Source organism: Camarhynchus parvulus, chromosome 4, assembly GCF_901933205.1.
Source record: "Camarhynchus parvulus chromosome 4, STF_HiC, whole genome shotgun sequence".
In the NCBI taxonomy this organism is placed as follows: Eukaryota; Metazoa; Chordata; class Aves; order Passeriformes; family Thraupidae; genus Camarhynchus; species Camarhynchus parvulus.
In genome coordinates, this window is record NC_044574.1 from 43,080,217 (window position 1) to 43,107,909 (window position 27,693).

Genomic DNA, 27,693 nt, shown 5'->3' on the forward strand with positions numbered 1-27,693 from the left:
TTCAGTCTCTCACATCCCAGATAAACATCCTAAATCTTGGTGCGCAGTGGTGTGAAGGGATGGGTGCTCTTTGCTCTCCCTTCTATACAGATACACCCTTGACCAGATCAGCTTTCTCAGCGTCAAATCCAATACATTTTCAGGAACAGATTCAGCTCTGTTGCACTAGTACTTTCCAACAACAAATATAATTCTGTCACTAAACTTACAAGCAGTTCTAGCAACACAATAAAAAATGACCAGAAACCAGACCTCAGCCTTTCTACTCACCTCCTTACTGTCTCACTGTTTCCCATTAATGGATTATGCCTCTTTTCTATTTCATTGGTGAGACGAGGGAAAAATTCATTTTACTCCATATTGTTCCCAGTTATTCCCACTCCAAAGCCTTCAACATGTTTAAACATGAATCCCTGGAGCTTCTAGCTCTTAGTACTTACTACTTCCAGTTAAGCAAAGGAAGAGTTAAATCCAGTCTCAAGACTCTCCAGACTTTGTAATAATTATTCCCTATAACCTCTGTCCATGCTGTCTCACAGAAGAAGGCATAACATTTACTATCTACAGACTACAAGAAAAGAAAGGACAACAAATATTTTTAGTATTTTATTAACCTCAACAAACCTAGTAAATTAAAGGGTGGTCACCTTTTCGGAGACGATTCACATTTTAATGGCAGCTATGAATATTTAACAAACTATGTACAACTATGTCAGCCATCAACTGAACACTAATCAATGTAATCCAAATCTTCTGGGATTCCAAAACCTTTATCTATTTTGCTCTCTTCAAATCCAAATTTACGCTTGGCCCAGGACTTTATTGAAAAGATGTTATCTGTAAACAGAATGAAAAATATTCATTTTGAGTATTTAGGAAAGCATGAATTATAGTCTCAGCTACAACAAAATCCTTCCATTTGCAGTATCTCTTGTCTGTATGAAAAAGGTACATAGTGGGGAACATCATTATCAAGTAGATTTAGAACAGAAAACATGAGGCTTTTGTTAATAACCTCCAAAAAAGAGGAAATCATTTACTTAGCACCGAATAAAAATATGTTATCTTTATCTTCTCTTGCTCCTCTTTTACAAGGAGACTGAAAGCTACGATTACAGTGTAAGCCTGCTATAGTGATGAGGTAAGTGTGAGTATGCATAGTAAGTATTTTATAGGTCCTTCTTCAACTAGACACCTACTATGTGACTGTCTACAGCTATAAAAATTGGATTTAAATTTACCATAAGGTCCTTTATAGTCCTGCGTGATTGTTCAGACACTGTATTTTTTCAAAGTTAAAAAAAAGACATTCAAGAAGCTTTATTTTAGTCGGGACTTCTCTTTTTAGCACCACATTACTTTAGCATATACATTTTGTTCAATTTAACATAATTTTTCACTGCAGCATTTACTGAAACTCATTACGTCATTTTTAACAACCATAAATTGCAGCATTCCTTAACAGAGGAAGTGTTCACTGTTTCTGCACAGCTTAGAGAGATTTTTTCTTTTCTTTACCCATCACACATTTGGTTTTAAAACTGTCTCTTCAAAAGAAAAATATGCTGCAGCATATAGCCAAATTGTCTAATTAAATAGCAAAGTACCTTCTACAGACTGAGGCACAGTTCCTTTACCTCATTCGAAGCCTTGAGAACAGCCTGTTACCAACAGCAGAAAGCCCTGACAACTCCCAGAATACATAATTTTATTCCCCCATATGCAGTAAACAACCCAGATATAAAATAATAGTCCAAAGACTATGACAATGATATCCTGCTGCACTTGGCACAACCAATGATAGCAAGCAGTCCATCAGTAGATCTATTCTAGACAAAAAAATATAAACAATATTCTAAATAATTCTTAAAAATCATAAGGGCATATAAATTGTTTTCTTTGCAAAATGAGAATGAATACAGCAAAGCTAAGCAACAACAGAAAATTGAGTTAAACTTCCACGTGAATATCATTACAGTAGCATTCCTTAAAACTATGCATCATTTTACCTGTCAAAACTGATCAATTAGTTTGAGAAACACCTACTTTGTATCAGCATCCTTCACATGGTAGCAGCAATAAGATTCCACAAAGCATTCTACTCTTTAGAAAGAGATGAACATTCAGAATAGACTTTCTGAATACCTGGGCATCACTACTTCCAGTCTCTATTGCTTTCCTCATCTTAAGAGATTTTAACTCATCCAAGGAAACAAGTTGCAGGATTTAACAAAGTGCACAAGACAGCACCAGAAGGACAAATCTGTTATGGCATATGAAGTATATTCAGTAACAAAACTGAGAAGATGTATTCTTTTTGTTGAATCATAATAGTTTTATAAGTAAAATAAATTTCTCTATATTTTTGTAAGTGAGGACTATCCTATGTCATATCCTAATCACATTTAAAGTTCTTAACACTGAGTAGGTCTTTTACTGAAATTGCTCTAGTGTGAAGCTGTGTCACTGCAATACACACCAGTCCATCTGTTGGCTGCCTCCTTGGCCACTTGGTTTGTTTGGCCTGAAACAGAGAAAAAAACCAACAACAATAAAAGCATACATCACAGTAAAATCATCACATAGTTTCAAGGCACAGAGACTAAAATTATATTGATGTCATTTTTATGGAACCACACAACGTAAAGAAGTTATTCTACTGCTTCCAAACACTTGTTTTACAAACACTTTTAGGTTTCAGCAAGCACAAAGCTAGGTTAAAGAAAAAGAGGAGCAAAGAGCATAAAAGATACCATATGAACTACTATAAATTTTAAAAGCATATTTTAAAATAAAATAACCCTAGTTTGGCTTGCCTAGGGGCTTAATTGTCTTCACCAAGATTTGAACTAGATACATGGCCTGAAGATATCAGAGGCAACAGAGATGGAAAATATTTCATAATCCTCTCTATACATAAGTAAACCATCACATGGGTATGCATGACTCTACACAGATAAGGAAAATGACAAGGCAGCAGTCTATCATATCAATCAAAAAGTTTATCATATAGCTCTGGAATGTCTCCACGGTTTTGAGAACCCCTCAATGAAATTAAGACAAAATAATGTTTCTGGCAATTAAACTTGGCTTATGTCCCTTAACACCATTCCAGAACTAAACACATAATAGTAAATTACCATTACTACAAGCAGGTTTTGTATAGTTTCCATGAGACAAAACAATCAAGAATAATTCCTCTTAGATCACCTTGCTCCCATTTAAGTAAGTACTGAATCAAATCAAGCAGGTTAGGCTGTAACGTGGGAATTTATCAGAACCATTCTGGTTCTCACGCCTACATGTAACTTACTTGTTCCCAGTCAGTCTTGTCAGTACTTGCATGATAATACTCATTTGAATGGTCAGCATGAAACTTGTCTCCAGGGTACTGAGATATGAATACATGATCAGGTACCCATTGTTATACACATTAGACTTTAAGGAAAATCAAATTATGTTGAAAAATTATTTTTTTCTAGCACACAGGAAGGGAAGTACTCATTATTCCAACCTTAATGCTCCTATAACTGATATGAAAACTGTTTACATTGGAATAATATACTATTTCAATATAGTTTCTAAAATTGGCCTACAATTAGAAAGTTTGAGCACAGCACGAAGAAAACCAAGAAAGATGAGCAAAAAACTGAGTAGGATAGAAAATGGCATTTTTGCTTACTTGCATGCACAGAAATTCAAGTTGTTCCTAGCCTGAGAGAGGTATTTTTTATTTCCTTTGCTGAGTGCTTGCTGCCATCCCCACTTGTTCAGTTCCACAACTTGCAGCACTGACAACAAACTTGTAAAGGCATTTGGAACAGTACTTAACCTAACCTTACTTAAAGTAAGTCTGCAGAGCAAGAGCTTCCACTCATCAAGACTTTAAATGTGTGACCTATGATATTTCCCTCAGCATTTTTCTAAAATTCTACTGTAGAACTTGACAGCTGTATTTGACTCCAAGTAATGAAGTTTGAAATGAAGTGGAGGAAAGTGGGATGGCATTGAACTTCATGGATCCTGAGCTGTGAAGTGATAGCATCCTGGTGGTGGGTGAGCCAACCTATTCCACAGCACCTGTGAGGTCTCAGCAGAAAGCTCAGCTTTGCTGGCAGCAATTAACCAGCGCAACAGTGGCAGCATGGTGCCCTCACCCTGCAAACACTGCTCATGTCTGCTAAAATATACATACATGATCATGAGTTCTGAAAATGTGACTTCACACCTCTGCCAAAGAAAAGGCTGAGGTGATGACAGACATAGGCTGGACAACAAGTGAGAATGGCAGTCACTGCCTATAACCACTTGTGGCTAGAAATGAAAACATGGCAGTGAGAGCAGGAAGCTATGATGGGGCAATACAGACAGACAGACAGACATATAATCCCCAGTGTCTCATGGCTACAGATGAACATTTAGCTATCTGAAGACAAGATTTAAGTCCCTTGGGATCAGTCTTAAGTCTTGCCTATGATTCCACTGCATGATCTTGTGTGCTATCTGCAACCAATACCATGCCTGGAAGAGGAACAAGAGACAGTCTTTGATAGTTATGGACCTGCATCTCCTGCCCCAGACTCCAGCCACATCTGCATCACTGCCAGCATCTTCCAGAGACCTTACAAGAACTGTCAGACATGAAGAACTCTGCACCTTCACTGCTTTCTGGAACTCTTTTATAGTTGCTTGTTGGGACTTTCACTGGTTGTACCATCTGTATGTATACATGCACGGAGGATGAGGGAAAGCAGGAGTAGTAAAGCAGGCACTCCCCAACACGTCCAACTTTATCTATGGGTGTAGCTAACTCCAAGTCATGCTACTTCTGATTGCTTGTTCTCTAGCTCCAGGGGATCACATAGCCAGGCTGGTTTTTAGACTGCACTGAAAAAGAAGCTCAAGATCTGAAGAGAGCATGGGAACTCAAAAATATACACTCCAAAACAGAATCAGGGCACCAACTGTGTGAAGCTGTAAAAAGGAGAAACTCAAACACAGCACTAAGGGCAGCTGGCTAATTGCCAAAACCATCACAACCATTGAGTCCCAAACTTGGCTGGAGTCCTTCTGATCTTCCTGCTCACCAGAGCTGCTCTAACTGAACTTGATTTTTGGCAACTACTAAATAGTACTCCAGTACTGAATCTGCAGAAGACAATGAAAGGCCAAATATGCAGCAGAGGTGAGCAACAGAGGAGGCAACGTCTTCCAGATGCTTCCAGATGCTCTCATTATCATTAGGCTCTAGTTACAGTCTGTATCTATACATCTGCATATAGGCTGACAATATATATGACTGCTGCCTGGAAGCTGCAAAACAATCCATTTGTTCTGGACATTACATATTTATTTCATCTATTTGTGTGACAATGAATCAATATACTTTCCCACTCCCATGTCTGCAGGATACAAGTCATTTATTTGGCTGAGGCACATACCTGTATCCTCTGCTGACTAATTTCAGGCACATTTGGCATTTTGTAAGAAAGAAAATGGAAGCTTGAATTTTTGTCTCCAAAACTGAACAAAAGCAACCACTGTATGTACAGTAATGCGAGGCCCAGAAGCAGCAAGACATGAAGTGCTGGTCTGTTATGTCAGCAAAACACAGCAGGAAATGTGCCCAAAACAGTGAAAGGCTACAGGACAGAGAGTTATTTTTACCAGTCCTCATGGAAGTTTTTTTCCCCTCAACCCCTAGTATCTCTGGAGAACTGCAGGGAACTCAAAAAGCCCAGATTCTGGGAGCTGAACAATTATCCCAAGCATATTGTGATTGTCCTTATCACAGTGACAATCCCCTTTACCCCCCACAGAGGAAAGCAAAGGTAAGGAAAGGAAGGTCCAGCCACAGTAAAAGTCTAAAAAGAAAATGAGGGTGGGTTGGAAACATGCTTTTCAATGTAGGTAAGTTGCATTCTACCAGTGACCTGTAGGTATTTTGGAGCAGGCCAGGAGACACAGGTGACAAAAGTGCACGTGGACAGCTGTCAGGGGTGCACCAAAAAGCTTCTAAAGCAAATGGACAGCACCTGGTCAGGAGTCAAGGCCAGCAGCACAGAACATCAGCACAGCAGTGTTTCTAACAAATCTCAACAGGCATTATATATTGACTCAAATCACTGTAGGGCCACAATGTTTCTGATCTGAGTCAGGAAGCCCCTACAGTCATTCTCAGCATATTGCAGAACTACAGCCTCCTCTTTCCTTCTTCCCCCAGATTCTCTCACTTTTTTCACTGGAACGGGGAGATGGCTGAAATTAAAAATCCTATTTGCATTCCAAAATTGAATGGCCAAAAGCTGTAGAAGTCTCAAATATTTCCACAGGGTAAAAATCAATGGTGATAGTAACAACCACCAGTTCCTCAGAAACATTTTCCAAATGTACTTTAGGTTCTTCCTAAACACGTTTTCAAGTCCCACACATATCATTACAGGAACACCAAGGATACAGTCATGGAACAGTTCTCAAATTCAGATTGTAAAGGCACCATATTAAAGTTCTGGTAGCTATAGTAAAAGAAACAAAACAATAAACCAATGGCCAGAACCAGCTCATCTGAGCACCTGAGCTGGGAGAAATGAACAAATAGCTGTAGCGTTCTTTGATCTCCTAGATCCTACTCTGGCATTTTCTGGATAACTTTAAGGACTTCTAGGTCCAGGAACCTCTACTTCTCTAGAATAACAAAAGCTAATTGTATTTATAAAGCTTACACACTTGAGTGCCAGTTTTGACCTACCACAACCAATACCACAAGAAAATGGTATAGACTTCCTCACTTAAAAGGCACATGACTGCAGAGGGAATTAGCACCTTCCCAAGGAGAGAGTCACCCATCAGCCTGCAGGGTGTTAGCAGATACATGCAAAATACAACTGCAGTCTTCAGCATGACACTCGAGTAATTTTACAGCATGGATCACAATTCCTCTGCGTGAAACACAGGGAACAGCTGCAACTGTTCTCAGGGACCAGGGAGGATTATTAGCCCAAAGATTCCCAATTTCTCTCGTGAAACTGGTCAGGGTAAATTAAGTGCATCAAGTGGATTTGAATTCCTGTAATAAATATGTATTCATTTAGACTGAATTCAAAGATGAAAAATGGCAGCTACCATAGGAACTGTATGTGAACTTGAACCTCCCATGACTCTGGATAACCCTCTGCAGAAGGCAGTGGATAATCACTCTCCTGCACATAGACTGCCCTTACTTTCCAGAAACATTACCTTGCCATCACAACAGTGACAGACTTGTTTTCCTACTTCTCCTGGGGTAGCATCACTATAATATCCTATGACGCAGTTTCCAAAATTCTTTCCACTAATGAAAACATCACATGCAAATAAAGATCCCATCTCCAAAGGCCAGGGTAGAAGGTGAGCATAGAAATTATACACCTGTCATCCACAGAAAGTACAAAAGGTTATTGCCTAGTAATTCCTACCTACATGTCCATTCACAAACTGACACCACAGACTCTGATCAAGAGCCCATGGCTTGCCATTAGAGACTATTTATGGCAATGATGGGATGAAGTAGCTTCTTAAAGTCCATATTTCAGTACCCTTGAGAATAAGTAATCTACAACACTGTCAACAGGCTAAATTGCAATGTGGCAAGAAGAGCTTTACAAGAATGTTTTGTAACCCTGTACCAGGCAGATACCTCCACACTACTGGAAATCTTTATCCTCCCCCATGCTTCCCAAAGAGGCACTTCCTCTTATAAACAGAATAAAGAGCTGCCGTGTAGAAAAGTGAGAGCACATCAGAATTCTGTCAACTCCTTTGAATCCAAAATAACACATCACTCCTCCCCCATACTCCAGTATCCTACACAACACTTTTCCTCATGATGTTAATCAACAGGTCACAATGCTTCAGAATTCATTACTAAATTCAAGTCAATGTGTAAATATGACTTCTCATTTAAATAGCATCACAAACTCAACTTTTTATACTGACTTATTTTAGACTCTGAATAAAGTTTCAGTACTACAAATAAAAGCACTGACAGTTATGAATGCTACCTACTGATCTACAACTATTCTGAAAAGCATAGAACACAATATAAGCTATCTGAAATAGAAAAATACCCAAGAATACTGATATATGAATTAACAAAATCAGCATTTCTGCTGCAACACCACTGTATATATGCTTGAAAATGAACCTGAGCAAATAGATACCACAGTGCCAGTCTTGTCTACCTGGTGAGACATAGCAGTGCACAGTAAAGCTACTAAGAAGCTGATCCAGGTTGTGAGAATATGCTTTTAAAGGGTCTGCGATCTCTGTCAGTCTGTTTGAAAAAAGTGTCAAGTCTCATCAGCAAAACACTCCCTCTGTCCTGTATGAAAAGGTCACACTGTCAAATTTCATCAGTATGTACACACGGTCTCCTTGAAAAACGTCCAACAGAATTTGTCAGAATTGCTACCAAAATATTCCTCTATGCAAGACATGCTCTTGCACTTAAGTTTACTATATTCATGCACCTACAGAAAAAGACCATTTACCTTTCAAGTGTTGTACTCGAAAATCAAGCTGAAATCTTAGTTGCATAACTAAAATACATCAATTTTCATCCAAAGAGCAGAGGGAAGCAAAGAGCTTGCAAAACAGAAACAAGCATAACAACTTGATTCAGGGCTGATTCAGGGCTCCCTGACACCACTCTGTTTTTCTTGCACTGGACAACTCTTCCTTCCCCACTTCATTCACTAATAAATGCCACAACTTCAGCACAGCTAAAGGAACTTGCACACTTCTGAGCTGCTGAACTGTATTTCGCAAGGAGGCCCATCCCAGGGCACCATGGTTTTTGGCCAGATGTGGATTTCAATCTGCTGTGACCTCACGTGTCACAGATATTGTACAGAAGAGTCAGGAAGGCATCGCAAGAGGGTCTCTGGTCTCTGTCACCACAACTCAAGGCATGTTCAACTTTTCCTATGCCATTTCTGAGGTATCTGTTGCCTGTTTTTAAGGTTTCCAATTTCCTGGCCCTACAATTTAAGGCTATTACTTTTTGCCATCTTCTCCATGAACCTGAGTAACAGGCCTTTTCTTTTCTTGAGTAGATACAGATATGCAAAACTCACTAGGATCCATCTTCTTTTGAGCCCTATTTTTGTAAAGTTTTTTTGTCTCTTAGAATGTGATCGCTCAAGGTCCTTTTGCTCTACTCTGAGCACTTAGTTACATGAATATATGAATGCTTTGAAATAAATTAGATTATATCCAGGTAGGATATCCAACACTGACACTATGTTACAGCTGAAGCCATGCTAAACCCTTTAGCGCCACACTTTCTGCCTTGAGCAGAAAGATTATTTCATACATCTCATTGTGGGTTACATCACTGCTTTTGTATCTTAGTGTAGGGGTTTTTCTTGGCACAACAAAAATTCTTATATTAAACTCTGACATATCTTTTCAAATCCTCCCAACTTAACCAAGTGCCTCAGATCATTTGTGTAGCACAATATCCTTGAACACAGGTAACAATCTTGCACTTGCCACTACCGAATGCTACCCATTGTTTATTAGATCATCTTTGCAGTTTATCATGATCATTTTGAAATTGCACTCTGTCCTTTGTCCATGAAGTCTCTCCTAGTGTCATCATCTGCAAATATAACAAAAAAGCATCTTCTGTTGTGTTAGCCAGATCATTAATATAAACACTGAGTAGATGCAAATACATGACAGACCACATTACAGAGCTTCATCAACTCCACCTCCTTTTCTGATACTGAATTGCTCACATATTGCAAAGTAGTTTGAGATTTCACACTACTGCTGTTTCATCAGGATTATATTTCCCTACCTTCCTTAAAACAGTGTCATGCAAAACTGAGTCAAAACACCAAAGACAAACTTCCCCCAATCTACAAAGATCTCATACAGCGGCAGAGAGAAAACTTCTGTGTTGTTCTAGGTGTTTCCAAATTGGTTTTCGGTTCTGAATTTTTGTCTGATATCCTGCTCTTTTCAGTGAAGCTAGCTCATATGACATTAAAGTGAGAAGGGAAGAAAAACCATTGGAAATACTGTCAAATGTGCCAACATTAGACTTGTACTTACTCAACCTGCCCTGCAAAATCTTCAGGTAAATGGCACAGAACAAGGTATCTATATTAGGAATATACAGTCATTATCCAGAAAAACCCATAATGAAAACATAACATACCATCCCATAAAATATGGGAGATATTTTAACATAAAAGATTAGCAAGATATTACTTTAAGCAAGGCCAGGGAAGACCTCAATTTAACAGTCTTGCATGTTAGTAGTAAAGACAATGAACTAAAATCCACAATATCCTTCCTGACCTAATTTTGCATGTGAAAGTCATGAAAAGATATAGACCAATACATTCCTTCAAATATCACCATAACTATATCAAAATTATCTGAATGAGTGCTACCATACACAACGAACTTAGCAGATCTAACCGTGGAAGACAGAAGCAAAGTACTTACTCCACAAAAGCCTTTTTGTTTCATATATAAATGGATCTATAGGTTAGATCCTTTCATCAGGGCACTCCTAAATACAAGAGTGACATAAATGAAGCCATAAGCCAATTCACTCCTAAATAAAAGAGTGTCATAAATGTAGCCATAAGTAGCCATTTTCCACATAACAAATTTTTAATCAAGTGTCTATCATTTCCATGCAGCTCAACAGCTTTTGCCATAAGGATTTAGCGGTAGAGACAATAAAGCTATTCCCATATACTTCACCTATGAGTCTCTCACTTTAACTACTTTTTCTGTCATTCCAATATAAACAAATAAGAAACAAAATACAGAAAAAAGAACAAAAACCTGTCTTGTGTGTTCTCATGAGTGTTCTCATTTGATTTAAAGAAAAAGCAACCTTCCAGAGTGGCAAATTCATTTAAGCAGGGTGTTTGCTACATATATTATCTAAAGATTTGGTCCTCCAACTGCCTTCTTTCTCAGTGTCCAAGAAAACCCCAATGACAAAAAATAGCTTTTTGCTTAACTAGCTAAAATGAAGCTTCATTTTAAAGCAAGTGGGCTTAAGTTGACACTCCCTAAGAATAGTCTGGCTAGAATGTGTCTGAGGTATAAAACACAAGTATGCATGAGTCTAAATATTTAGGACAATTTCTCATTGCAGAGTAACCTCTTATCTGAAGACCTAACTCAGAGACAGAGAAATTCTCTGAAATGCAGAGAATAAAGGCCTTTTGCTGAAAGCCAAATGACCCTTCTGGAGTTAAGCTTTCCAGCTTCAGCCAAAAGCCCCACATTTTACTTTAAGCTTTGTGCCTTAGGTATGTATGGACAGATACTTCTTAATTTGCCCAATTTGATCTGGTGGCTCTTCACTCATTATTCTTCATGGCTGTTATATTTTCCTTTTTTTCTAAGTGCCAAAAGCTGGTCACTCATTTACATAGTCCTGTTGCTACCTCATTCAAGTTTTTTCAAATCCATTTTCTAACAGTTCAGTTCATTGCAGAGTTCATTAAAATCCCCTATGAAAACTCATCACCTGTTCCTAGTTGGTCAGAAGATCTCTGGTTGCTCTTCAGACTACCACACGACAGACAATTCTGTGAGGTACATGACAAATGACCACATGTATGAAAGTCTTGTGAAGAAGACAATGAAAGACTTCTTCAGATTTGCTGGATGGAAAGAGAGATTTCAAAGACCTCAGGAGAGTCCATCACAAGATACAGGCATCTACATCATCAGTTCCTAACTTGAGCTGACAACTTATCACTGCTGAACTTCAGCACTGGAACGAAGGGCCAAGGTGAGAACTCTGTAACTTGCTTTTGTCAGGGAAGGTCCTTAAGCCATTACATTACAGCCTCTGGTAATCACAGCCAGATTCTGCTTAGTAAGTGTTTCCTTAGTCAAAGGATCAGCCTTTTCAATATCTGAAATGCAAGCAAGCCTCCTTTGATTTTTAAGTTAAAAAAAAAAACAGAAGGGCTGAAGATAAAGGAGCAGATACTCTGCTCAAACTGGCAATTCCATCCAGTTTCTTATGATTACCAAAGAAACTTGGATCAGTAATCCAAGTACACATTTGTAACTCCATTCATTAAGTACCCGGTTCCTTTTCTCAACTTTACTTAACAGCTAAAATTTTAGCATTACTGTATGAAACTATGTTTACATTCAAGTACATTTATTATTCCTCATTCTTTCTAGAAACTAAGTTATGTTTACTTTTTATAAGATTGATTTATCTTTTAATGTAGTTTTTGAACAGGTAATTTAATTTGTCAACCTTCCAAATGAATGACAAGCCATTCCAAGAACAGTATAGGGAGCAGGAGAAACAAAACAAAATTCTTAGTTTGTTGAGAACAGTAGAGTAAACATGTCCTTTTGTTACTGGTGCACATCTATATATATTCTGGTACTCCATGATGAAGGTGGAAAAAAGGTGTGGCTGTGTGAGCTGTGTAGTTTTGTTTTGATTAGTAGCAGATAGCCTGCAAGTTACATATACGAACATCCATTGTCTACTTCCTGTCATATTCTCACCCAGATTCTCTGGAGATCACCATATTAAATATACAATACTCTGTAAGATGAGACTCACTAAAAAAAGGAGTTCTTGCTTTTATAGCTATTATTTTTCTATGTACTTTTAAGCAAGTGTCTGATTCACTCCAAAGAAAGCTTACTTTAACCCACTAGGACTAACCGAAGTGTGAGTGAAGACACAAATTCAACATCAGCAGAATGACTAATTTCCAACTGCAGACCTTTGTTAATGGCATTGCTGCATAAACTGTAAAAAGCACAGCTTGTCTCTCAGATGCCAGGTGCATATTTCATGGTCAGTAGCTAGGAAATATCCTCCTAATTGCAAACTGAACATACTGCATCTAAAGGTGATTAAAAACCATTTTCTCTAAAGGCTTCATCTGTACACTATTGATCCTGGTGGCACCTAGGCTTAAAATTATTTGTAGACTTCCACATTTCCAAGTGGAAACATTAAACTTTTAAAAATAAATACTTAATAGTTTATTAGCTGATATTGCTGACGAGGCTTTTTAGTTTAAACCACCTTTCTGATATAATTTCCAAACAACGATCCATCTTTGAACAACAATGCATTAAACCATTTGTAAATTATTGGCATTCTGACACATTTTGAGTAAAACTGATGCAACTCATTTTATAGTCTCTCCATTAGCCAGGATAGTCCAATCTTCATTTCATTTCTTCACTACTGTTTCTCTTCTGGGAACAGGAACTATTCCCAGCATTAGTAAGAATGTCCCAAAGAATCTAACTCTTGGTACTAAAGACTTTGTAACATGAAGTACATCTGCATATGCAACATATTTTCAAATTGATTTGAACACAAGAGAATAGCTGGGTGCATCAACAAAAAAACTGACCCCCGAAAAACCAACCCCCAAACTATGCACTCAAAAAATACAGTAGCTAAATAAAGATTAACTTTTCTGCATTCACCTTTCAGATATTAAGATGAATGAAAAAACAGAACGATACAGAACTATTTTCTCATACTGTCTATATACCCTGACAATTCCTCAGTTTGTCAAGCTAAAATTTTCTTTGTTTAGAAACATCAGAATTAGAAATTTTTGAAGGACCTAAAAGGAAAAAAAAAAGACATTTTCAAATATGTATTACATGTAACATGACATTTTCATGGTATTCAGTAAAGTCTGGATGTCTTACCAAAATTTATTTTCACAGAATCATATAAGTAGTAGTTTTAGAAAATAACCTGAACTGGACTGGAAGTGATACCTCTCGAGACCACGCATTCAGAGAGTCAAAAGAATAACTATGTGTATATTTGTAGTTTAAAATCATGTCCATTTGAACCACTTGTCTCTCTTGTTCCAGGATATAAAATAAACAGAGAGAGCTACAGTAAAAAGGTTGACACCAAAATTGCTACATGTGTTGTATCTGGTAGTTTGCTAATTTTTGAGAAAACAAGTTTGCCTAGACATGTTCAGATCACTGTTTTAAAGGTAAAAGCCTAAGACATAAAAGTTATCAGTAACTAGACATTCTAAAAACATGCTAAATCAAAAAGGAATGCTGACAGGTAAGATCCCAGACCCCATAAATATTAGCAATCATACCACACAGAAGTCACTGCAGTCAGTATGTAACTATTCCTGAGAGAGCTGCCCTATCCAAAGGCACACAGTAACAAAGAATGGCTGTGAAAAAAGAATTGTGTAAAAAAAAGCAAAGGCCTAACAATGTTTTAATAATTTTAATTCCTCTTATTACAGTAAAAGAACAAGAAGTTTGAAATTCTAGAAATGTTTATTTTACAGTGAGCACTGAAAGTGTTTAGCTGTTTCCAATTACAAGCTGACCAGCAACTCGGAGGAAAGTCCCTACCATTTATACACTTATGTTGCCAGACAAATTTTTCTATAAAATTAATTATGAGAAAAATTTTAGTAGCTCCCTAACACCTCTCTCTGGCAGGCAGAAAGAATTAAACCTATGCAGCAGGGTAATCTTGATATTAGGTGGAGCTTTTTCTGTTGACTTTATGAAAATCTGCATAAATTATGAACTATTGTAAGCTTGCACTCTCCACGGCTTTTGTTGTCTACCATAACCCTTAGAGAATCTAGCAGCATCATGTCTCCAACTCTGCATACATGCATGCTATGTCACAAAAGAGACAAATCTCTCTACAATGGCTGCTCTCCCATGAGAATACATTCCAGCCTATACAGACCGGTCTCAAAGGTGAGAAACAATGTTCCTGTCCTGTCCATCTGAAGCAGGGGCATAAGTTTAATAGGAAAGTATAAAATCTCGCTATTTGTTTGGCTTTTTTTTACTTCAAATGATTCTTATCAGTTTTACTGCCTTTGAGAAATAATTTATTAATCAATCCTAACTCACAGAAGGTGTCTTAAACAACATTACCAACCGGCAAAGACAAACCTCTGAACTGCAGAGGTCATTAGAAAAAAAATCCACAGATTCTGCTGTTATAGATATATTTTTACAATACTGTTCCGGTAAAATAGAATTATCTGAATATATCCACAAGACCAGACTATTACGTAGCTTCCTCTAGTGGTCAGTCCTTAAATCTTGTTGCTTCTGCTATTTACTCTAGTTACTTGTTACACACAAATTCTGTGTTCAAATGCTGTGAATTTGAGAAGGCATTAAAATTTATACTGCAATGTACTTCTAATACAAAAGCCAAGGAAACTAAGCCAAAACTTAGAGCAAAACGTTTGTCAGTGACACTAGAACAGTGAACTAGCTAAACAGTGAAGTCAGCAAAAACCAGAGTTATTCGTTTTTCCATTTGCACCCTTGTGAATATGCATTATAATATATTTAGTTACATGGTCAAGTTTGACTTTCCCACCATGAGACTCAGGAAGTAAAGACAGATGTTCAGTTTTTAGCTGAGTCTTCAGATATTTGCTATGAATCATTCAAACTTTTGTTTTGACCCTGAAAATTATGTATATGTGTGCATGCACATTTTAATGAGCCTTGCTGCTGTGCAATTGGTTTTTTTCTGCAAAACTCTGCTGAGGGAGGGGGCAACTTAAAAGACACAGCAAAGCATTTACCAAATTTGAAGGCCACTGAAAACAGATGAAAATTTGATATAGCCCTAAAATACTGCAAGAAGAATCAAGGCAGCTCTCTGTCATACAGGATGAGAAATTAACAGGATGAAATTTTACACTGGGCATCAGGAAATTTCCTTACAGGTTGAAGTCATTAAGGAGGAAGAGAGAAAACCCAAACATAGAACGTGACAACTGCCCGTTACAAAATATAGTTTACTGAACAATTCAACCGTTCAAAAGAGTGCGATTACATAACATGACAGCCATCTCTGACTCTAAAATAAGGTAGTTAGAAATCTGCTTAGGTGATTTAACTGAAAATAATCCCAAGGGTTATGTTATCTAAATTGTACAGACATAGGAAATCATATCACCCATGTGCAGTTTGAAAATCTGTGAATGAGTAACTTTTATAATATGGCTTTTTTCTGTGAAACAGCAGCAATAACTTTTATGTCCAGCTGAATGCATTTCATTGCCTGAGATTCTTTATTGCCTTCTTACTTTTGACTTTTGCCTTTGCACTTTTCTGTACTCTGGAACCAAAAGAAATCCTCCTCAACCTTTTTTTTTCCCCCACTCCATCTCTTCTATAAAGCCTGTCAACTTCCATTCAACTTTGACAGGGGCATTAACTCCCCAAAACTGACACCACCATTTATTCATTCATACATTGCCAGCAACAATGCACGCTGCCAGTGTAGCAATGCCTGACAAAACATATAATGAAGCAGAAACTTAAATTTAAGTTCAAGGACAAATTAATTTTGAAACACTACTGCACATTCCCCTGGGAAGCCTAAAGGTAGCTCAACAGTGCTAACCTCACAAGTGCCTTAAATGCTCATCCCTCCATCACAGAAATTCACATAGAGCTTCCACACATTTGGACAAAAAAACCCAAACGCACAACATACAGACAAAAGACAAGGGCACGACTGAAGCAACTAAGTATTACATTTCCTTCCTTTTTTCTCTTTCTTTCCAGGATATTAGTCTGCATGTTACCAGCTAATGCAGCTTGCCCTAGGATTGCAGCTGTGATTTGCTCCCTTGTGCCGTATTTAGGAACGTGCTCACTGTGACTGTTTCAAAAGAGAGGCTCTCAAACTATTCTGTGAGATGCTGACTGTAAGGGTACCTCAGCAGTTAAAACACCTGATGTTACACATCCCTCTGCTGTTGGTATCTGCCTAACCTCATTCATTTTTACAGCTGGAATCAGCTGGAATGTGTCTTCTCCTCAAGACAGCAGGCAGCAAGGGATTTACAGCACAGTAACTAACCTCAGGTCTCAAGTTTGCTTATTCCCTGGCATACCATTACATCCTTGGGGAAAGATAACACAGCTGACAAAAAATGTCACAGCTCCTCAGAATAAATAATATCTGTCCAAATTTGGAGAGTGCTGCCAACTCTGTTTATGTTCCTGACTTTCTCTCAGAACAGCTCTAAAGCTGTGGACTTTGTTAGTAAAATAAGGAAGGAGAAAGATTTAGCCACATCTCTTTTCAGAGAAAGTTTTGTGCGTGTTTCTTGTCACTTTGTAACAGCATTTTGGCATTATAGCAAACTGAATATGCAGTGGTGCTTGGGTAGCAATGTAAGAGCCTAATAAAAAAAACATGAAAGCTGCAGTAGAGAAAATTCAATAAAATTTCATGCATGCTTTTCATTTTTCATGCTAAGGATCAAAATACTAAGTGCATTTCAGTGCCAAATTCTATATTAAAGTCACTCATCATTCTCTGTATTCCATTAAGAGTTAGAAACTCCAACCAAAACCCAGCATGTCAGAGACAGCAGAGTCAGTCAAGATTGTGATAACCTACTTTTGTGTAAGTGACAATTAAGTGTCTCTAATGAAATGCTTATGTTTTAAATAGGCAAGGCAAAGTAGAAAGATACCCATCTTAACAGCATGGAACTGAAGGCAAATGGGAGCTAGAGACTCCCCTTCCTACACACATTCTAGGGTACAGCACAAGTTATAGAATTAACATGGTTCTGGAAAGGATGATCCTGATGTTAATTCTAAAGCATGGGAGTATTTTAATTATAGGATTGTTTCTCAACTGCTCAGGCGGTGGCAGAGTAAGTATCAATAAACCTCCTCATGTATAACAGAACAGAACATGAAAAGAAATGTACCTGTTTTGTATTGCTCAGCTTTAAAAAAAAAAGCAGTTATTCTTTGACTAACCTCTGAATACCAGATTTTAGGCTAAAGAAGTGCAGATCTTTTCAGGCAAAGGATCACTTGAAACAATGCACAACTTACGCATCTCTTCAACCACGTCTGGATCACATTCCCTGTATTTGTCTATTTCTGTCTTTAGCTGCTCTTTTTTCTGCCGAAGGGCAGCAAGTTCCTTCAGCAGAGCTGCACGATCCGTCTGAGGATTCAAAGGATGTTGGGAGATACAAAAAAACCCCAAATATTAAAAACAGTAATTATCACCCAAAGTTTTTTTTAAAAATAAAAACATAAAATTTAAAAGCTGCTTTCACTACTGCTTTCCGTCTATGAACCACTTGAGCATTTTATTTTATTACATAGAATTCTCAGAGACACTAAATGATACTGAATACCAACTAGGAGGAAAAAAGTTAAGGCCAAAATGTATCAACAAAAGAACAATTTTCTACAACTTTTAAACCATGATTTAACAAACTCCAAAGAGATCTCTTAATTACTGGGCTTAAAGGTTAAGCAGTATTTAAGAGTGCTAGTCTTGTAATTAAAGATGGCATTATTACAGAAAAACCTACCATCCACCCTTCCACAAATTGAGATGCTGTGTATGAACACCCTCTGAATTTGTCTTTTTTCTTTTCCACACCATTTAAGAGCAATGGTCTCAAAAATAAATTCAGACATTTATGATATGGTAGTCTTTGCTAGGATTGTACACAACACTGACCTCAAAGATTCTATTGATCAATAACAGTCTGCAGACACTGACTCAACATGAGCTCTCCCACAGCCAGCTCAGCACATACTTCAAATTCAGTCTGTAGCTACAGACAAACACTGGAACTGGCTGATAGTCAAATAACTCAAGTTAGGGTAGCCTAGAAGAGCCAGATTGCATGAGATTGTATATCATCAAGATTTTACCAATGGCAATCTCTATGGTAACCCAGCAGCTTGAGGTGTTTGTGGATTTGAAGTTTTGTTTACAGTTGTTGGATTCCCCCCCCCCCAAAAAAAAACTTCCATATTCCCAGTGCTTTTGCCAACAGTTTGGATTCAGCATGTTCTAAAAACGCAGAATGGAAATCGAAAGTTTCCAGATGCTGAGGCATGGAGGTGAGATGCTTGGAGACCTACATTGCCACCTAGATTTTTTAGGACTTCTTGATGTATAATCAGGAATGAAAATGTTGGAAACATCATCCAGAACAGGACTTCCAGACCAACAGCTGTCTGTAGGGCAGGCCACATGTTGGAGAAGCCCAAGGCTGAAACACTTTGTTTGGAAACATGACAAGCACAATTATGTGAGAAACTTGTCTGTGATTCCTGATTACAGTCCATTGTGAATGAATGAATAAAGAATCCCCATTAAAGACACTGCCAAAAAGCAGCTTTTAATTGAACTTGTCGAACTGCAGCATTAACAGAGTTTGATGGTAAGGTTCACTCTATTTCTTACTAGATAAATGAAACATATATAGGGAAAACCTAGAGTGTTTCTACAAAACAGTTTGGATTTGAAGATTTGGCACTTTCCTTCAAAATTCAATTCCTCCTGAAAGCTTCTGGCTGTGCGTGTTTATTGGAGGTTTAAATCGCTTTAGACTGAGCATCTCAGAGCAAGTCAGCAACTTAGAATACCATACAAAGTATTTCTAACTAATATGTTGGTTATGACAAACAGGAAGCCTAGATGTATTTTTTGCAGTGTTAACAGCTTCAGCAGCAAAGAGCACTGGGCTTACATTACTGCTCAGAACAGTAATTTAGGAAACTATATTACAAATAAGTTGAAAAAAACCCAAACCAACATCTAAGTTTGTAGTTACCAGATTTGGCAGTTCAGCACCCATTGGCAACTCTGGTACAGGCCTCTGCGTAGTTTAAGTTTTAAGATACTTTTAAATCTGAAAACACCTGGAAGTACACATTAGTATTTACAAGAAATACATACTTGTAGCACTATTTCCTTGTAGGATTACATCCCCCCAAAGCAACTTACAGTATCTTCACGTCCAATTTTTGATTTCTCAATGCTTTTTTCTAAAGCCTCTTTTTTCTGACTGCTTTCAGCAAACTAATAAAGAAAACAAAGAACAAAATAAAACTTTTCCAGTAACATTAAACACAGCCATAAAATGTGCATAAATATTAATGTATTTAAATAAACAAGTGAATATGTCTTTTTAAAATACACATGTTTAAAAAATAATTAATTTTTAAAATACATGTGTAACTTATGTAATAAAAATAAAGACAAAATAAATACAAAAGTGCCCAAATATAAATCTGAGGCTCTGACCCACAGAGAAGAATTACAGGAAACAACTTCAAGTCTACGAAATATTTATTCCCGTGGCACATAATCTTGTTATATACTGCATGTTCAGCATGGGACTAAAATCCTATTTCATACCATAATCTGGCATCTCTATGTAAAGGACCCCCTAACATGCAGGCTTTGGATCTGATGATTTCCTTTGGTCCTTTTTCCAGCTGTCCCTATTCAATGGAAGCAGTGACAAAAGCTGTAGCAGCTCCACCTGCTCAGTTGTGGATACCGGTGTTCCCAAAGTCTGGTATGCCACTGGCACAGCCCCAATCCCTTTTACATGCTGATGAACAGAAGCCTCTGTTCAAAGGCATGCAAAGCTGTGGCCCCCTTTTACTGTGTGGCCCTTGCACTGCCAGACCTCACAGGGATCCCTTCCTTCAAACCCAAGGCAGAGGAATCTCACAGGGCTGGTGTGAATAATCCTTCCATTTTTCTGTTACATCAGGAGAAATAATTTGCCAAGAGAGAGCTCTCTCCGTTAACCTGCCACCCATCTTGAACCAGGCCTTTTCAGTTCAGTTGGCAGTTTTCCAGAGATACTTTGGAAACTCTTAAGCTGAGCAGGACTATGAGTCGACCCTTAGGGACACCATACTCAGCATCAGACAAAGCACCTTGAAATATTAAATGAGATGAACAAGAATGAAAAAAAAATTCTAATAAAACACAGTTACTGCATTGAAACCAACACAAAAGAGGAAAAAAAGAAATAATAGCATGCTTTTTGAGTACCCTTTGTTTTAGTTTTAAAACTAAAGCACCAATCAGTATACCAATATATCACACTAACTGTGAAAAGAACAGCTGTCAGAGCTCAGCTTTTACTCTGCTCTACCCCAAGATCCCCCACATTAGTCCTCCACTTCTACATTCCCCTTCTCACTGAGGATCCCACTGAGTGCAAAAGCATTCCCAGATATTTCTTGCAATCTCCAGCCTTGATAATTTAACCATATCACTAAAATTGTGCAGCGGATATAAATACATGCATGCAACTTAAACTGCACTCCTTTGGAGGTATAATCACTTCTTAATTTCAATTTAAACTAATGTTCGGTCCGTATTTTCAGAATACTAAATGTAAATGTATGATAAATATCAGGCAGAGCTTGCTGCCAAGTCTTGAAGATCAGTCATAACAGTAAAAAGAAACTCCATACTGGTGGTCCATAAAGATTACGATACAGCCCAACTGCAGCTCACTGGGTTTAGTGGTTCCTTTCACAGCTTGATTTAAAAAAACAATTACTCTGTGTTCATGTATGTGTGAGCATGCATATAGTCAGAAAGTCTCCTTTCTAAAACAAGGCTTTAGTTTTCTTCAATTTATACAGGAATTATACTAATGGTAAGACATAATTTGAGGAAAAATATGTCCAGCTGTTTACTTGCTGCTCTCAGTGCAAGAAACCACAGAGGCAGCATGGGTTTCACTATGTGGCTTGAAGTACACCAACATCTTGATTTTGGTGGATAGTCAAAGAGTACTCCTTCCAGGCTTTCCACAAAATTCTTAAAAGAGTAGGTGTGTTAGTCCCCACATGATGCCATACCAAACAGAGGTACACAGTTGAGAAGGGGGTAAGTACTTGAATGCAGTTTGTAGTTCATTAGGCCCAGGGAACACAAACCCCAGAGCATGTCATTTGGCATCTCTGAAGGCATGATTTTTCTGGAGCAAAACCCACAGAGGACATAGAGAAGCCAAGGAATTTACCTAGACCCTTATACTGCAAGTGCAAAGAAGCCAATGCTCTCTGCAAGAGAGGTCATAAAGGTGTCACTTTCTCTGGGGTTTTTTTCATACTCATTAAGTTCTTAAGGAATGTTTCTGCTTTCTCTCAGATGGATGTACAGGAGGAGCTCTCAAGGAGTGCAAATCATAAAAGCTGGCATCCAGCATGGAAGCACCCAATAAGGCATCTTATCATTTTCTTGATCCTCTGTATGCCACATCATTTACTAATGCAAGAAACACTCATGACTATTGGAGATAAAGGAATTTCTTAGATTCTGTCCTACACAACATGCAAAGTTACTGTGCCATGAGGTTAGAAGACCTTCCTTTGCCTAAAAGCAAAGATGATTTTTACACAATCTTATTTAAGATATTGCCTTCTTAACTCACAGATTTTAATTGCTTGGGTATTTTCTGATTTTTAAATTGTTGTTTAATTATTATTACACATAACAAAAAATTTATGAAATAAATTGACACCTCAGCTCTTTATGCATTATTTTGAAGTCATGGTGGTTATCCTCTATAACAAATAAATCTGAGGATACAGAAAGGAATAGCAGAAGGAGGCAAGATATAGAAAAAACCCTAACAGAGGACAAGGATTCAAAGGGTGAGGAACAGATGGCCAGGGTTTGTACAAAGAATCTATGACTATGAGAGAAGTAGAAAGGCTTGGATAGAGAGGTGGGAACACAGCTGAATATAACTATAATGAAAGAAGGAAAGACACCAAGGATAAAGGAGTCAGAGGAAGGATGGATACACATGATACAATACTTAATTGAAAGGCAAGTGCAAATGGCAAATGACAGTTTATAGGGCATTAAAAGAAAAAAAAAGCAGAATATGCAAACATTGTGTATGTATGATAGCAGATGACCACATCTGGATAAATACAGTCACACTTTCCCACTCACCAGCTGTAGAAAAGCCTGATTGCAAAGAAGCACAGCAGCAAATGGAATATTTCAATCCTTGGAGCAACTTTTCAGGGGAACTGGCAAACAATTTCTCAAGGAACATTAGCCACTCAGAGAAATCTATCTCCTGCCAGAAGTAGAGAGACCAGTCCAGAGATAAAGATACTGTGTGCCCTCTGTTTCTTGAGAGAGATGTCTGGGCTGACACAGGAACAACCTTTTGCCACAAGTGTAACAGACCAGCTGTGGAGAAGAAGTACAGAGAGATTCTATTCCACTACAAAGTTTCATGTCTCCTATCTGACTGCTCTGAATCAGCACATGATTAAGCAAGATGCAAGAAAGCAGCAAAAATATCATCTAGGGGAAAGAAAAAGGAGAGGAGACTAAATAATTCAAAATTAAGAAGTTAAAAATGTTCTCCACAAGAGCATTTTCATGTTTTCAAAACACAGTGGGAGCCTGCAAGAAGACAGTTTAAAGAAGAAAGTAACTAGCATCTATGAAACAGGAGAGTTGGGGAACAATTTCTTTAGTTTACAGACCAGTGTGATCAATTAAATGGCCACTAGCCTTAGACACTGATACAATCTAAAGTCCCCCCACAAAATCCCCAAAGGGAAAAATCATTCAAACGGATGATTTTTCCTACTCTGCAAAGGCATCACAATGTTTAGCTAGACATGTGTGCAGCAGTTTGGGTGTGCAAAGTGCTGTGTGATGGTGATAACCACCAGCTCCATCAGGGAACTTGGGGTCTGGTTTGTAGCAAAGAACACAGATTAGACATACTCACATCATTTATAATCTAGTATGAACACATTAATACCAGGACTCCACTTCAGCAAGGCACTGATGTACATTTGGAAGAGGAATGTTTAACCCAAATGAACAAGAGCAGCAGGTTTCAGTTCCAGTCTTTCTCAAAACCTGCCTGATAAACTCATATTCTAGAACAAAAAACTACTTTTTTTTTCTCCAGCAGAAGTTTTTGTTGGTCCTATGCCATCTGATTCCCTGTTTTTAACCACTCTAACCACCAGTATCCCACCAAACATGTAGCTTGTCTCACCAGCATATTAAAATATCTACAAACCCAGTATAAGCCATGCAAACCCAGCCCCTGAGTATGTTCACTGGCCAAGAATCAAGCCAAGGTCTCACATGCTAACCACCAAGAGTGCTCACAGCCGTTAACTCACTATCATTATGGTCTGAAAAAGAAATATCATCCCTTTGGGCTTTCTTTCGGCCAAACACTCAACGAAAAATACTACTGCTCTTGTGAGCTCCAGTCACTGTGGCACTACAGAAGAATTAAAGACATCAATTTTTTAATTATTTCTAACTTGTAAAGTTATTTGCTTTGGGTTTGAAGCTCACTGTGCCTTGTTTCAGGCTAAAGGCAAGGCTAGTTGTCTTTTGGTTAAACGAAAGCAGCTCAAGAGGTTTAGGGTAACATTAAGCAGTAGATAGGTGTATTTCTTTTCTATGGGAAAACTAACTCACTACTGAAAAACTTAAGTAGAATTGACAGAAGGTATGGAAAGAAAGTACTTCAAAGCATTCCTCTAGATTTTAAAGAAAGATAGAAAAATTGAAGCTAAAAACAGACCAATAATATATAGAGAGGAAAAATGCAAAGATCAACAGCCAAAGAACAATCTGAAAATACTGAAAACAGACCTTTGTGTTAAAAGAAAGGCAGAGAACATTACTTGAAAAGAAATCACTTAACAATTACTGTTGACCAAAACTTAGAGGAAGAAAAATCCCAAAGGGCAGCACACTGAAATGCAGAACTGCTTTCTTAAGTACTACACTAAGCAAGCATACAGCTACTCCTTTTACATACACAGTCACAAATCCATGCTTCCCAGAGTTTCCAAATACATGTAAGCAAACTTTGCAGCCAGCTAATCACAGTCACAGCAGCGTGGAGAGCCCTCCTGTGACCTGCAGTACTGTGGCCTCTACTCTGATCCCGGGATGTCCTGTATCACTGTCCTGTATGAAATGCCATTTCTCCATATAACCCACGCAGTGAACTGAACTACAGCAGGAGCAGCCACCAAGTCCACTGGAACCTCAGCCAGGAATGTGATAAACATCCCATTAAACTCTCACTGAGGCACAAACAGCAAACATACACTTGCTACATAAATACAACTAAGATCTATTTTTTTCCTTATCTTTTAACATTTGTGAAAGGAAGAGAAATTAGCATGCAAGGTCTTACCCTGAGCCACTCCAAGTCATTTCAACAATATGAAGTAGGAATTTGTATTTGGTGGGACATAGAAAGAGCAGCTAGGACTCTGCAACAGTTCAGGAAATAGAAGTAAGAACAAGAGTAGAGATAAAGCAAGATTTCAGCAAGAGGACATCATAAAATGGAAGGAAAACAGACTGTCGAAAAAAAGAATGGAAGAGTTAGGGCCCACCACATTTCTGTATTCATAAAAATTTTGGTTTTAAATACTGAAATATAGGTACATTGGAAAAATGTTCAAGAACTCTCTTCTCTTTATGCACGATATAAATTTTACCATAAGAAGAATTTTAATGCAATCTTTGAAAGAGTCAATTCAAAAACTTGGGAGAGAATAGGGAATAAACTTGATTTTCTGGAGAAAAAGGATCACATAATTGGTCAGGTTGGAAGGGACCACAGTGGATCATCTGGTCCAATGTCCCTGCTGAAGCAGGGTTGTCCTAGAGCACACTGCACAGGATCGTGTCCAGACTGTTCTTGAATATCTCCGGTGGCGGAGACTCCACAACCCCTCTGGGCAACCTGTGCTGGTGCTTGGTCACCTGTACAGTGAGTGACCTTATTCCTCATTTCAGATAGAACTTCCTGTGCATCAGTTTCTGCCCACTGCCTCTTGTCCTGTTGCTTTGCGTCACCAAAAAGAGCCTCAATCCATCCTGACAGCCACCCTTTTGATATTTATACACATTAAGGAGGTCCCCTGTCAGCCACCTCTTCTTGAGGCTGAACAAGGCTGGCTCCTGCAGCCTTTCCTCATAGGAGAGATTCTCCAGACCCTCAACCAACTTAGTAGCTCTTCACTGGACCCCTCCAGGAGCTCCATGTCTCTCTTCTACTGTGGAACTCAGAACTGGACACAGAACTTCAAATATGGCCTCACCAGCACTGAGCAGAGGGGCAGGATCACTTCCCTCAACCTGCTTTTTCTAATGCACTCCCAGGAAACCACTGGCCTTCTCGGCCACCCTGGCTGGCTCACAACACACAGCTGGCTCAGGGACAGCTTGCTGTCCACCAAGTTCTCTGGGTCCTTCTCTGCTGAGTTGCCTTCCAGCAGGTCAGCCCCTAGCCTGATGCATGCTGTTTCTTCTCCCTGACTGTGGGACCCTGCATTTGTTCCTGTTGAATTTCAGAAGGCAGCCAGATGTAATTTTAGATGGGACTTGGCCTTTCAAATTTCATTTCTACTTCTCCTGACCACCTCTCAATACTCACTCCAAGTGGCCTGGCCTTGCTTCTGTTTCCTGGTAACTTTTTGCTTTTGCTTGAGTAATGACAGCAGCTCTTTATTCATCTATGGTGGTTTGTTTCTTGTGCCCTTGGCCTGACTTCTTTCTCATTAGGATGCATTATTCTCAAGCCTGAAGGAACTGAGCCTTGATCATCAACCAACTCTCCTGGCCCCCTCTTCCCTGCAGAGCCTGGTTCCCATGGGATTCTTCCAAGAATATCCCTGAAGAGGCTAAAGTGAGTTCACCTAAAGTCCATGGTCATCATCTTGCTTGCTGTCCTGCTACCTCTTCATCCAACACTGAACTCTACAATCTTGTGGTCACTACAGCTAAGGCTGCCCCCAACCTTCACATCCCAACAAGACTTCCTTGTTGGTTACTATGAGGTCAGTCAGCACAGCATTCCTTGTGGGATCCTCCACGATCTGTGGCAGGAAGTTATTGTCAATGCTTTCCAGGAACCTCCTGGACTGATTGAGTATTGCTGTACAGCTTCTCCAGCAGATGTCAGGGGGCTTAGAAGTTCCCCACAAGAACCAAGGCCTGTGACTTTCAGACTTGTTGCTAATTACCTGTAGAAGGCCTCATCCCCCTCCTTCTCTTGATCAGGCAGTCTGCAGCACATACCCACAACAGGGTCACTCTTTCCACTCTGCTCTTTTATCCTGACCCATAAGCTCTTGACTCCCTTATCATGCTCATTAAGACAGAGCTGCACACATTCCCTTTCCCCCATAACACATCATATTTGCTATTAAAGGATAGTACACTGATTATTTTAAGTAAATAACATTTGGTCCAAAACATCATAGTATTAATCCTGCCAATGTGTAAGTTCTGTCTTTTTTAAGAGGGACTGAAGCCACAACAAGTGTGAATTTTTAAGTTTAGCACTATAAATATGTCAGTGATTTAAAAAAGTATCTGACAGTCATGCTAAGTAAGTGAAGTTTTTTTTCAGGGGACTAAACTGAAAAAATACCTGACTCTCCATACAACTGTCTGACAAAGCACTACAAAGACTCTCAAAAACTAGCAATTTTTAAGTTAGATCTCCGCACTAATAAGCAGTATTTCTATGTTTTGCTAGAGTATCCATGTAGGAAAAACTGATTTACTTGCCCCTCCCACAAACAATTCATTTTACATTTCAAGATAAAATTTAGACCCATAATCCTGATTTACTTAACATGCTAACAGATGAGAGTAAGCTGAAATATCATACAGTAAATTAGGCATGATTCTGTTCTCAGGCCATGTTGAATATGATTATTTGATTTTTTTTCTGGCAAATAAAATAAAATGTGGGGTATTCAGAAGAAACAAATGAGAAATTCCCCTCCATAGGAACCTTCACCCATCCA

The 27,693-nt window shown here is 38.4% G+C and overlaps 1 protein-coding gene across 1 annotated transcript in view; it reads right to left on the reverse strand.

The window, feature by feature from the left end:
• Positions 1-546: 546 nt before the first annotated feature.
• MND1 (meiotic nuclear divisions 1) overlaps positions 547-27,693 on the reverse strand; it is a 41,341-nt gene continuing 14,194 nt past the window's right edge. Inside the window, exons 5-8 of the mRNA XM_030947565.1 lie at positions 19,829-19,903; positions 17,908-18,022; positions 2,480-2,524; positions 547-837 (exon numbers count right to left, since the gene is read on the reverse strand). Of these exons, the coding sequence (XP_030803425.1) occupies positions 731-837; positions 2,480-2,524; positions 17,908-18,022; positions 19,829-19,903 (342 nt within the window). The 3' untranslated portion in view covers positions 547-730. The remainder of the gene's footprint in view (positions 838-2,479; positions 2,525-17,907; positions 18,023-19,828; positions 19,904-27,693) is intronic.